The 12,372-nt window shown below is 44.9% G+C and overlaps 1 protein-coding gene across 5 annotated transcripts in view; it reads right to left on the bottom strand.

Moving 5' to 3' along the window:
• TOMM40L (translocase of outer mitochondrial membrane 40 like) overlaps positions 1 to 12,362 on the bottom strand; it is an 86,322-nt gene extending 73,960 nt beyond the window's left edge. Inside the window, exons 1-2 of one of the 5 annotated variants that reach the window (XM_068252192.1) lie at positions 12,147 to 12,362; positions 6,879 to 7,158 (exon numbers count right to left, since the gene is read on the bottom strand). In XM_068252192.1, the coding sequence (XP_068108293.1) occupies positions 6,879 to 6,990 (112 nt within the window). In that variant the 5' untranslated portion in view covers positions 6,991 to 7,158; positions 12,147 to 12,362. Of the gene's footprint in view, positions 1 to 6,878; positions 7,159 to 11,979 lie in introns of all 5 variants that reach the window. The other 4 variants (XM_068252188.1, XM_068252189.1, XM_068252190.1 and 1 more) reach the window with 4 other exon arrangements.
• Between the last annotated feature and the right edge of the window lie 10 nt (positions 12,363 to 12,372).

Below are 12,372 nucleotides of genomic sequence, written 5' to 3'. Positions count from 1 at the left end.
GAATATGCAAATTATCTCTTTATGCCTCTGATACCAGGCACACATCCAGAACCGCTAGCGTATATGAGCCTATAGCTTATACATGTTACAGAGACACATCAACCCAACATGCATGCAGACTGTTTCAGACTTATTGGTCCTCATAATTGAATGGCAGGGATTGATATGACTCTATGGGATAGGGCTTGGAGCAGTACAACAGAGTAACCAAGCAGCTCGGGGTGACCCACAACCACTAGGAGAGTATAAAAGCTTAAAAGAGACCAAAAAGCTGTTCCTCTTTTCTAAAAGAGCTCCTATAAGTGAAATGCAAATCGGATGGGGTTCTTTATGGCTAGTGAGACTATCAATATTATTTTGCCTAGCCTTGAGACCGATTTCAGCTGGCTCTTTATTCCCGTCTAGTGCCCACAAGGCAGAACATCTCATCATAAAAATATAAACACTGCACCTGTTCATAAATAAATCAATCTGATCACCCCAATCTGATTCCTGCCCTATTCACTTCCTCCCCCCCCCCCCCCCCCCAAAAAAAAAGAAAAACCAAAACAAACAAAAAAAACAACAACAACTTCTTGCATCAACCTGATGAATGACTAACTAACTGCCAAGCGATATGGATATGATTCTTCTATCTGTCCTCTTCAGGAACCAACCTCTACTACTAAAGATTCTCTGCACTCTAGGCATGCAGGATCTCACTCTCGTTTGGTTTTCCTCCCATCTCACTGGAAGCATTTCAGCATCACAGATTCCAACACCAACTCCTCCCTGTGACCATTCCTTGCCGAAGTACCACAAGGGGCAGTCCTTGGACCTCTTTCCTACCGCATCTAAACTTTTGTTCTCAAACAGCTTATCACCTAGGTTCTAGCCCATTTGGCTTCTAAGATCCCCTAGTTGTTGCTAGCACTCAAACCTGTCTCTCTGCTCCTGATCCATCCACACTAATTTCTCACTTCCTTGACTATCTCACTGTAATATCTCCCAGACGCCCTTTCTTAGGAACATCAAGTGAGCAAAACAAAAATTGTTATCTCTCCACTTTGAGAATCATCTTGCCAGCCTGATGTAACAAGTAATGTTGATAATACTCCCAAAACAATTCCCTTCAGGGTTGGTGTCTAGGGGTAACGCGATTATGCGCTCACTTTCAAACCTCATATTAATGTACTGATCCTTTTCCTCTCGTTTCAACATAAAAATCACCTTCCATATCTGCTCTTGCTTATACTACACACGTCTAATTTGCTAATGCATGCTCTCATGTCCCAACTTGACTGAATACATGATTTGCTGTGGCCTATGTGCAAACAGATGAGCCACTCCCCACTCTATTCTGAAGTGTATTGCTTAAAGTACATCTGAAGTGGTTTAAAACAAAAAAAAAGAGTTAGGTATTAACTCAAAAGTGGGAAAGCTGTAGAGCAGGGCATTCCAACCCTGTCCTCAAGTACCACTAACAGTACATGTTTTGCAGAAACCACCAACATTCACAGGTGGGGTAATTAGTGTCTTAGCAGAGCTGATCAAACTACCTTTGTGGATTTCCACAAAACTTGCACTGTTGGTGGTACTGTACTTGAGGACAGGGTTGGGAAGCGCTGCTCTACAGCACAGATGTGGAACTCCAGTCCTTAACCACTTTATCCACCACTACAGTATATCTACGTCCTCTGCGACTTCATCTAAGCCACAAGTCAGTAGATATACGTCTTGTAGCAGAAGCAATGCTGTGCAGGATTGGGCTTGCTCCTGTGCACATTTCTGGCACTATCTGATGCAGCACTAATTGGTGAACGGGAATATATGTTCCCTGAGCTAATGAGATTGATTTTTACCATTAAAAATACTTTTATTTTCTCAGTTCACAGTGAAAAATACACTCTGTAGCATTATTTCAGAATCAAATATCTTCACCATAAATTGTGACAGGAACATAATCTAAGTTTTGTGATAAGCAGTAAGAATAGCCAAAAAAAATTGTGTTTTTTATCTACAGTAGCACTTTTTATTTTTAAACTGGAATTTGTAAAAATGAGAAATAATGTGTTTTTTCTATTTTCTTTCCTTCTTTTTCCATTAAAATTCATAGAAAACAAAATTGTTTGAGGGAAAAAAATGGCACACAACGAAAGCCTAGTATGTCTTGGGAAAAAAAAATATAAATATATACCGTATTTTTCGGAATATAAGACGCACTTTTTCTTCCCCAAAACTAGGGAGGAAAAGTGGGTGCGTCTTATATTCAAAAGGTACGGTTTTGGGTCCCAGAATATACTCACCTGATCCTGCCGCCGCGCTCCTCTTCTCCATCTGCGGTAATCCGAGGCTGCCCGATCATCCAGATTCATGTCTTCTGTATCATGAGGCTTCCCATTCCATAAGGATGCAGCTCTTTGGCGTCCCATCCGCCGCGTTCCTCATCGCTGCAGTCTCGGTATACAGACTGCAGCCTTCCGGTGTACGCATTCCTCTGCCCGATACTCTTCCTAGTTACCGCGTCATAGGCACTTCCTGGTTACAGTGCCTCTTCTGTGTGACCCGCAGCGCACGTGCGCCTGACGTCACATGCGCTGTAACCAGGAAGTGCCTATGACGCTTTAACTAGGAAGAGTATCGGCAGAGGAACGAGTACACCGGAAGGCTGCAGTCTATATACCGAGACTGCAGCGATGAGGAACGCGGCGGATGGGACGCCAAAGAGCTGCATCCTTAATGAGTGGGAAGCCTCATGATACAGAAGACATGAATCTGGATGATCGGGCAGCCTCGGATTACCGCTGATGGAGGACAGGAGCGCGGCGGCAGGATCAGGTGAGACACAGCAGAGGTTAGTTAGTGAAGTGTAGCATAGTGTAGTGTCGTTGGTGGGGGGGCAGAAGGGGTTAGTTAGTGAAGTGTAGTGTAGTTGGTGGGGGCAGCATAGGTTAGTGAAGTGTAGTGTAGTTGGTGGGGACAGCAGAGGTTAGTTAGTGAAGTGTAGTTGGTGGGGGACAGAAGGGGTTAGTTAGTGAAGTGTAGTGTAGTTGGTGGGGACAGCAGAGGTTGGTTAGTGAAGTGTAGTGAGGTGTAGTGTAGTTGGTGGGGGGCAGAAGGGGTTAGTTAGTGAAGTGTAGTGAGGTGTAGTGTAGTTGGTGGGGGGCAGAAGGGGTTAGTTAGTGAAGTGTAGTGTAGCTGGCCAGTGTAGCCTAGATGGAGACATTTTAGAGGGGAGTAGGTTGGTAAGACGCCCCTGCACCAAAGACGCATCTAGGTTTAGTTAAAAAAAAATTTTCCTGATTTTTGCCATCTAAAACTAGGTGCGTCTTATATGTCGGAGCGTCTTATATTCCGAAAAATACGGTATTTCATTTCAGTGTCATACGTAGGGATAAAGTTATTTCTGATTAAATAAGGACATAGCTAAACTGTCAAAACTGTCTGGATGCGAAATGGTTAAAGAGGAACTGTCGCAAAAATCTTAAAATTTAAAACACATACAATTAAGAAGTTCTTTCCTTCCAGAGTAAAATGAGCCATAAATGACTTTTCTCCTATGTTGCTGTCACTTACAGTAGGTAGTAGAAATCTGACATTACCGACAGGTTTTGGGCTAGTCCATCTCTCCATAGGGGATTCTCAGCATGGTCTTTATTCTTTATAAAGACACTCCCTGAAAAAGATTTATACAAAGATGCTGGCCAGCCTCCTTGTTGGCTGCACACTTTTTTGGCAGTTGGACAGAGCAACTGCCATTCACTAAGTGCTATTAAAAATAAAGAAAACCCTGAGAAACCTGCCCCCATAAGAAGATGGACTAGTCCAAAACCTGTCGGTAATGTCAGATTTCTACTACTTACTGTAAGTGACAGCAACATAGGAGAAAAGTCATTTATGGCTCAAGATTTTCATGAAAGAGGTCCTTTAAGTGCCATATCTATGTTTAGAATGGACCGAGAAAATGATAATTGTGTTATTCATGATGAACCCCACCTTTCCTGATTCAGACCCATCTATTAATCTGAGCTGTGCCAAAAATGTGTGAGGACCTCGGCCCATGAGGACTGGAGTTGGACATCCCTGCATGGCCCCAAGGCTTGCTGGATCCACCTACAGCTCACCGTTAAAGTGCAGGGTCCCTCTATACCATACATGTCAAAATCTGGCCCACAGAACCATCAAATTAATTATCAGTTTCATATTTACCTGCCCCAGCGCTGCTTCAGGTCTCCTCTGATTTTCCTGACAGCCGCACGCTCTATGCTGCATACCTCCGGTTTCTGAGGTGTGTCACATGACTAGGAGAAGGAGGTATGGAAGTACAGCGCATGTGACTGCCAGGAAGAACAGAAGAGACAACGCATCATTGGAACCAAGAAGGGGGGCCCCACACACAGGAAACAGGGAAGAACACCGCTCACCACACGACCATACCGGCTAGGAGCAGGTCCATAGACAGCCAGGCCACGTAAACACTGAAGAGAAGGAGAAAGATCCGCTCAAACCAGTCAGTTAAATGTCCGAGTTGTATTTAAAGGGAACCTAAACTAATAAGGATGTGGATTTTTCCTTTTAAAATAATACCAGTTTCCGGACTCTCCTGCTGATCCTGTGTCTAATACTTTTAACCACAGCCCCTGAACAAGCATGCACATCAGGTGCTCTGACTGAAGTCAGGCTGGATTAGCTGCATGCTTGTTACAGGTGTGTGATTCAGCCACTACTGCAGCCAAAGAGATCAGCTGGACTGCCAGGCAACTGGTATTGTTTAAAAGTTTAGGTTCCCTTTAAAGATGAACATACTGGACAAGGCAAGGCAACTCAGCTCACACATATTGGGGCTTAGGACACTCTCCTTAGTCATAGCTGACCAAGGAGTGAGTGTTAAGCACCGATATGCCTGAGCTGAGTTCACAGGTGCCTGGTACACCAGGTGGTTGTCTGGAGCGCTGTGCAGGGGGGGCGAGGCGCAGCCACCTGGGGTAGGGGGGAACCGTGGCCACCCCCCCCCCCCGCCAGATTGTGTGACCCCCCCCTGGTGGTGAACTGGCTTGTGGCATCTAAATGACACCACGCCAGTTCACCGGCCGCAGCCCGTGGGAGTCTGGGAAGTGCCAGCCAAGGGTTCTCGTGAAATGATAGAACTCGCTTTTTTAGCTCCACCCTCAAACTCCCAAGTTGCCCATGTGTGTGATCTTTCTGCGCAGGAGAACAAGAACGAAGCACACCCTAAGTACAACGTCATTGCTCTGCTTTATGTATTTGAAAACAGGATATATATGGACAGTCAGTGAATGCAGGATTTTACAGACCAATCAGATACTTTTTACAGGATGACATACATGTTTGGCTAGTTTGTCATATTTACATACACAATAGCAATGCTTTCCACTTTAACACAATGGTGTACATTTTAGTATGTTTGGGTACCTGACTAGTTTGTCATTGTACTTATATACACACACATAAGCAAAGACCCATAGAAACAATGCATTCTAGCTTACATAAGTGATCGCAAGATCAATAGGTATCGCTTGTAACAAGTAGCAAACATTTACCAGACTTGTTCAACAATAGTAGAGGACTATTCACAATGCACACTTATTGTGTGACGGACAAGAAATTCCTATTGTCTCTGAAGGTAAAACGTGTTCTTATAACAGGTAATATAATTAATAGAAAAAGACTGGTGCCTAATGAATCAATATAAAATAATAATAAAAAGAATAGAATAATTTATATTATTCACAGTGACAAAATGGCTAGAGGCACCCTGGCTGTGTTGCCTTGTCCAGTATGTTCATTTTTAAATAAAAATTGGACTTTTAGGCTGGTTTCACAGTGGGACATTCCAGCAGCCAGTAACGCAGCCTAACCCACAGCACTGTAAAATCAATGTGCTGTTCACAGTGCACACGTTGCGTTAGGGTATAACGCTGCACGTTAAATGAAAGTGCAGCATGCTGTACCTTATCCCTATAAAGTTGCGTTAGAATGTTTGCACATGCTCAGTGAGTAAGCCACATGGCTAATTAATATTCACTGCACTGTGGTGACTCGTGGTGGGACTGTAGTGTTGTCCGGGTCATGAACGAATCGTTCATTTGATCCGGATCTTTTTTGTGAGTCGAATCATCCGGATCATCACAATGAAAGATTCGGTTCACAGTGGATGTCTGTCTGGAAGAAACAGGAACATACAGAATGTACAGTGCAGGGAAAGTCCTGTCCTGCTAGTCATTTCACCCAGTCTGCATCCCTAGTAAAATGATTCGGTTCAAACATCCGGATCTTTTCAATGATCCGATTCGAATGATCCGAAACATTAAAAAGATCTGGACTTCCCATCACTAACCTGGAGCAGCTGCTTTGAGAGCTGCATAACGCGGCTCAATCTGACGTCCAACTTCAACACCACCATGCGTTGCGTTACGGGGCACATTATACAACCTTAACATCCCCTAAAATGCAACGTCTTGGTGGGAAAGTAGCCTTAGTGGACTGGTTTGAGCGGATCTTTCTCCTTCTCGAGTCTGACACCTGTGCCATTGAGTCTTCCAGGTTCTTTTTCCCTGCCCTTGTTCCATTGTTGTCCCTCAGATGAAATTCCGTGCCATCCATACTGTGCAAGCCCAGACTTGAGCGTGTGCAGTATGGACCCGTTCATGTTCATGAGGACTCCCGTATTCGATCAATTAGCCGAATAAATTAAATGGATAGAGGACCCGGAAGTCTCTATTAGAATAAGAGCCTTCCCTCACCAACCGGTGCATATCTGACTTTTTTTTTTCACAGTCACTTCAGTAGCACTTTAAATCATCCATCACGTTGATATGACTGCTCAAGGTCATAATACCAGCTTGGCTGATATGAATGCACAGCAAGCGCTTACCCACCTTTACAGCTTTTATGAAGCTCATCAAAGCTCCCGGGGTTGGGAAGAGTAACTGGCTTCCTCCGTCCTCTCCAGGAAGCATGCTGGGGGTTCTGGGTAAAGAAATTCCCCATGCTAGCGTTATGGATTTCACTGTAAACACTGTAGTTTGGGTAGTCTTCTGCCCTTATTGCTGTGTGATGGGTTTATGCCTGGCATGGTGGCATCTTGCAGTATTCAGGGTTTACGGGCGTCAACAACGATCCTTTGGAGGCATGCTGCATGTTCTTCAAAAACAGCAACTGTTAGATGGAAGGAGAAACATGAACATTGCAAACAGAAAGCTGGTTATACATCACTCAGCTAGCCAAAGAGAGCTGCCACTACTACATAAAGGATAACAGGACTATTGGACCCCAAGTTCCAGAGAAATCTCTTAAAGGACAACAGAAGCGAGAGGGATATGGAGGATGCCATATTTATTTTCTTTTAAACAATACCAGTTGCCTAGCTGTCCTGATGATCCTCTGCCTCTAATACTTTTAGCCATAGCCCCTGAACAAGCATGCAGCAGATCAGGTGTTTCTGGCATTATTGTCAGATCTGACAAGATTATCTGCATGCTTATTTCTGGTGTGATTCATACACTACTGCAGCCAAATAGACCAGCAGAGCTGCAAGGCAACTGGTATTGTTTAAAGGGGTTCTGTGGGGGGGGGGGGGAGGTTAAAAACAAAAACTGACACTTACCTGGGGCTTTTACCGGCCCACTGCAGCTGTCATGTGCCCCCACCTTCCTCTACGATCTGTCATTCCCCGCTGCCATCACCGGTCAATTATTCTTCTATCTAGACGATTACAACTGTGCGGCTGCGGCCGCGCACATCCTAGCTAACGCGCGCGTCTCCGGGAGCTTACTGCGCCAGGTTGGAAATGGACCATGACGGAGCAGGAGCAGCAGGCTAAAGCAAGCAGGTATATCTAAGCTATCTAAGCTCACAAGATAAAAAAAATCTTCAGAAAAAGGATGACCAATCTGCAGATAATTGGGATGCTAGTTTAGTTTAAAAGACCCACCAGAAAATCTCATAGGAAACCGTTCTAAAATCACAGCAGGAAGCATTGTGATTGGCCAAATAGTGTGGGCGTATTATTACTCATCTGAAACTTAGTAGCCCGAGAAGGGTGTTGTTCACCCAATCACATTAGTAGGATTTCATTAGGTTTCCTCCTGGGTACCCTAGACTAGCACCAATTAGAGTTATAAAGACTGCTGCTGGATAGAGTACTAGTAAGGCCGTTGCCTTTGATAAGGATTTAAATCCTGGCTCAAGCCCGTACATCAAACTGTAAGGAGTCTTTGTGCAAGGCTCCCTAAAGATCCTGGTCGTCTGTGGAGCGCACCTTAAGTGGTTGCAGCTCTAGCGCTTTGAGGCTGCCAGGAGAAAAGCGCAATATAAATGTATCTAGTCTTATAAAATGGTTTGCAAATGATCTCCAAAGGTAGCGAAAAAAGATATTTGTCTCTCAAATTCATCTCGGTAGATATTTTCTGACGACAACTGTCCTTTCCACAGGGTGTTTGAGATAACCAGATAATTCTCAACTTTTGTGTGCGCAGTGCATGTGTGAAAAAGAAGGAAGTAAATGGACTACAAAAGCATTTCTCAAGTCTTTAGCATGGGTACGGCATTGTTAGAAAGTTAAGTTGTTCAAACCTTCCTGACAAATTGCCACCAAGTTAATAGAATCTGCCACTGGTGCAGGGAGAACGGCCTGGTCCTCAATACTGCAAAAAAACGTTGAGCCGTTTGTTGACTTTAGGAAGCATGCCTCCATCCCACCGCCAATGCACATCAATGGCACAGATGTCAAAAGTGGGGTAGATAAAAGTAGCGCCGGATAGGTTGACCTTCCTGAGCGCCGATTGGTCTGTGCGGTAAGCGACCCCGGAAGGGGGCGGGGAATACCCCGGAAGCGTTCGTGGCCGCACTAATGGCGGCGAGGAACCGATAGCGGCGTTTAGACAGTGGGGAGTGGTAAGTGTTTATGTTTATTCTATATAAATGTATGCATTACTGTTGCACTTTTGATACTTCTGGTCTCTGAAGAAGCGGCAGTTGCCGTGAAACGGCTCTAAGGCCGGTATCTCTCTCTCCCTATCACCTTTGCTGGATTGCCTGTATGCCTATGTGACTGCCATTAAACCCAAATTGCATGAGTTGGTGCTCCGGCTGTTGTTCTTACTGGATGTTACAGATGTCAAAAGTGTCCCCTGCGCACACCTCCTGGGCACTACCATCTGCAATGACCTGACTTGGAAGGGCAACACCACCTCCGCCCAGAGGAAAGCTCAGCAGAGGCTATTCTTCCTCCGCTAAGTGAAGACATTTGGTATGCCCCAAAAACTTCTCACGCTTCTACTCAACCACTATCGAATCAGTCCTCTGCTCCTCCATCCTCGTCTGATATGCCGGCTCCTCTGCCAGCAGCAGCAGACATAAACTACAGAGGGTCGTCAGATCAGCAAAGAGGATCATTGGTAAATGCCTCCCCCCTCTGGACCTCCTCTGCAACTCCAGACTGCGCTCCAGGGCACTGAGGATTGCCATTGATCCTTCACACCCAGACCACCGCTTCTTAAGCCAACTCCCGTCCATCTCCACCAAAACCACAAGACACAGGAACAGTTTCTTCCCCTCAGCCGTCAACTTACTGAACTCTCTCCATGCACTCCACCGTCCCCCAGCAGATTATTCATCCCTTAAAGTGGATCCAAGATGAGATGAAAAACGAACTTTAAACAAGTAACTTGTCTATGGGTTTGATTCACAAAAGGGTGATAACTGAGTTATCACGCCTAAAAGCTTTGCACGTGCAAACTAGGGTGCTAAGTAGTTTGCACGTGCAAAGCTTTTAGGCGTGATAACCGAGTTTTTAGGCGTAATAACGGAGTTATCACGCTTTTGTGAATCAAGCCCTATATATCTTATCTAAAGTTTAGACAGTTTACACAGCAAATCTAGCTGCAAACAGCTTCAACAGTATATGTTTATTTCTTCCTGTGATACAATGAGAGCGTCCATGTTCTGCTTGTGATTATTACACAGGCAAGCTGCGCTGTATCTCCAGCCCTCAGCTATTGAAAACTTTACTACCCTCTCCTCCTCCCCTCTGCCTCTGAAATCTCTGGCTAGTAACCTCCTCCTCTTCCTGCCTAGACTGAGCTCCCATAAGCCCTTGCTACATGGGACTTAGAGTGCCAAGGCACTTGAGAAGCTGTGGGCGAGGCTTGTTTAGTTTATAGGGAAGTAGAGTATTAAAACAAAAAAAAAAGTATTTGGCTTGAGGAATGCCCTATAAACTATATGAAGGGAACACAATCAGGCAAGGAGTAAAAGTTTATCTCAGATCCACTTTAAAGGAATACTGTAGGGGGAGGGGGGGGGGGGTCGGGGGAAAATGAGTTGAACTTACCCGGGGCTTCTAATGGCAGACATTCTGTGCCCACGCAGCCACTCACCGATGCTCCAGCCCTGCCTCACTTCTGGAATTTAAGACTTTAAAGTCTGAAAACCATTGCGCCTGCTTTGCTGTGTCCTCGCTCCTGCTGATATCACCAGGAAAGTACTGCGCAGGCCCATTATGGTCTGTGTCTGAGCAGTACGCTCCTGGTGACATTAGCGGGAGGGAGAGCACGGCAACAGTGTGTTGCTGCGCAGGGACAGAATGTCTGCGGGGAACCATTAGAAACCCCGGGTAAGTTCAACTCATTTTCCTCCAACCCCTCTACAGTATTCCTTTAAGTGCTGTAAGTGATAAAACCTGACTGCACTTCTGTATATTGTACATAATCGTGGTCAAATTCTATGCTTATTGCTGTGTGTAAATTGTTTTATTATACTGTGTACCCTATCCTATACTAGCCCTGTACATGCCAAGTCGTGCTTGGTAAAATAAAGTATTCTGATTTTGACAAGCCTATGCAGCAGATTGATTCCTTGCTTTCCAAAGATGTTTTATCTAACGCGTATACACAGCTTTATGATGATTTTGCATCAGAATAGACAATTATTGAAATACAATTATTGTGTATTATAAAAAAAATAAAAAAAACAGTCAAATTCAATTTCAAGGACACCTGACATGAGAGGGATATGAAGGCTGCCATACAGCATTCATTTCCTTACAAACAATACATATTGCCTCGCTGTCTTGCTGACGTTATCACTCTAATACTTTTAGCCATAATTCCTGAACAGTGTTTATGTAATTAAAGGACAACTGTAACAAGAGGGATATGGAGGCTGCCATATTTATTTCCTTTTAAGCAATACCAGTTGCCTGGCTATCCTGCTGATTCTCTGCCTCTAATAATTTTAGCCATAGCCCCTGAACAAGCATGCAGCAGATCAGGGGTTTCAGACATTATTGTCAGATCTGACAAGATTAGCTGCATGCTTCATTCTGGTGTTATTTCAATACTGCTGCAGCCAAATAGACCTGCAGGTCTGCCAGGCAACCGGTATTGTTTAAAAGGAAATAAATATGGCAGCCTCTATGTTCTTCTCACTTCAGTTGTCCTTTAATCACTATTCCTCCTTCAGACCACCATTGACTTAGGGATAAGATGTAATTCAGCGGCCAAATTACGTTGTTTTTATCATGAATTGGGCTCCATTACCCAAATTACTGACTGAGCATTGCTATAGCTGTAATTCACCTTATGCCCAAATGTCCAGTGCCGTTTTTGCCTGACTCGCCCTGAACAAGCATGCAGATCAGATGTTTCTGACTGAAGTCTGACGGGGTGAGCTGCGTGCTTATTTCAGGTATGTGATCCAGACACTACTGCAGCCAGAATGATCAGCAGGATGCCAGGCAACTGGTATTGTTTAAATGCAATATGAATATGGCAGCTTCCATATACCTGTCACTTCAGGTGTCCTCTAATCTAATTCTGAAGCATGACACCCCTCTGCCCTCTCTCAATTCATACAAATGAATAAACTTCAGACCTTTCTGTCTAAATCAGCAATAGAGAAAGATGAATAAATGATGAACTGTACAGCATGAAATGGGTGAGTATGAAGGAAGCAGCCATACAATGATGAAGAACCTACAGAGTAGTGGTCACAGTTGGAAGTACCATGTTCTGTGCCTCCTCCTCAGCCCAGGGATGGAGGTAGCAGCAGCAGCCCACACATTCAGTGCTGGAGAGGATCAGGCAGAGGGGGCAGCCAGTCCGTCAGTCACACACACAGATAGATAGTCACCCTGTGCTGCCCACCTGCAGGAACTCTGCTGAGATCAGCTATCCCAGCCTGCTGTGACTTTCCTCCCCATTCATGTCAGCAGGATGAGGGCGGCCATTGCCACTGCTGGCAGGCACCTCCTCGCGTGACGTCACCCGCGCCCACACCAGCAGAGCAACCATGCTTACTGCGGGCAGCCAAGAGGGAGTAATCGCCATAGCAACTGAACTGCAAGAGCGGGCGGGTTTCAACGCACTGGCG

This window comes from Hyperolius riggenbachi, chromosome 9 (genome assembly GCF_040937935.1).
Source record: "Hyperolius riggenbachi isolate aHypRig1 chromosome 9, aHypRig1.pri, whole genome shotgun sequence".
In the NCBI taxonomy this organism is placed as follows: Eukaryota; Metazoa; Chordata; class Amphibia; order Anura; family Hyperoliidae; genus Hyperolius; species Hyperolius riggenbachi.
The sequence above is the reverse complement of the archived record's forward strand: the minus strand, read 5'-3'. Positions and strand labels throughout refer to the sequence as shown.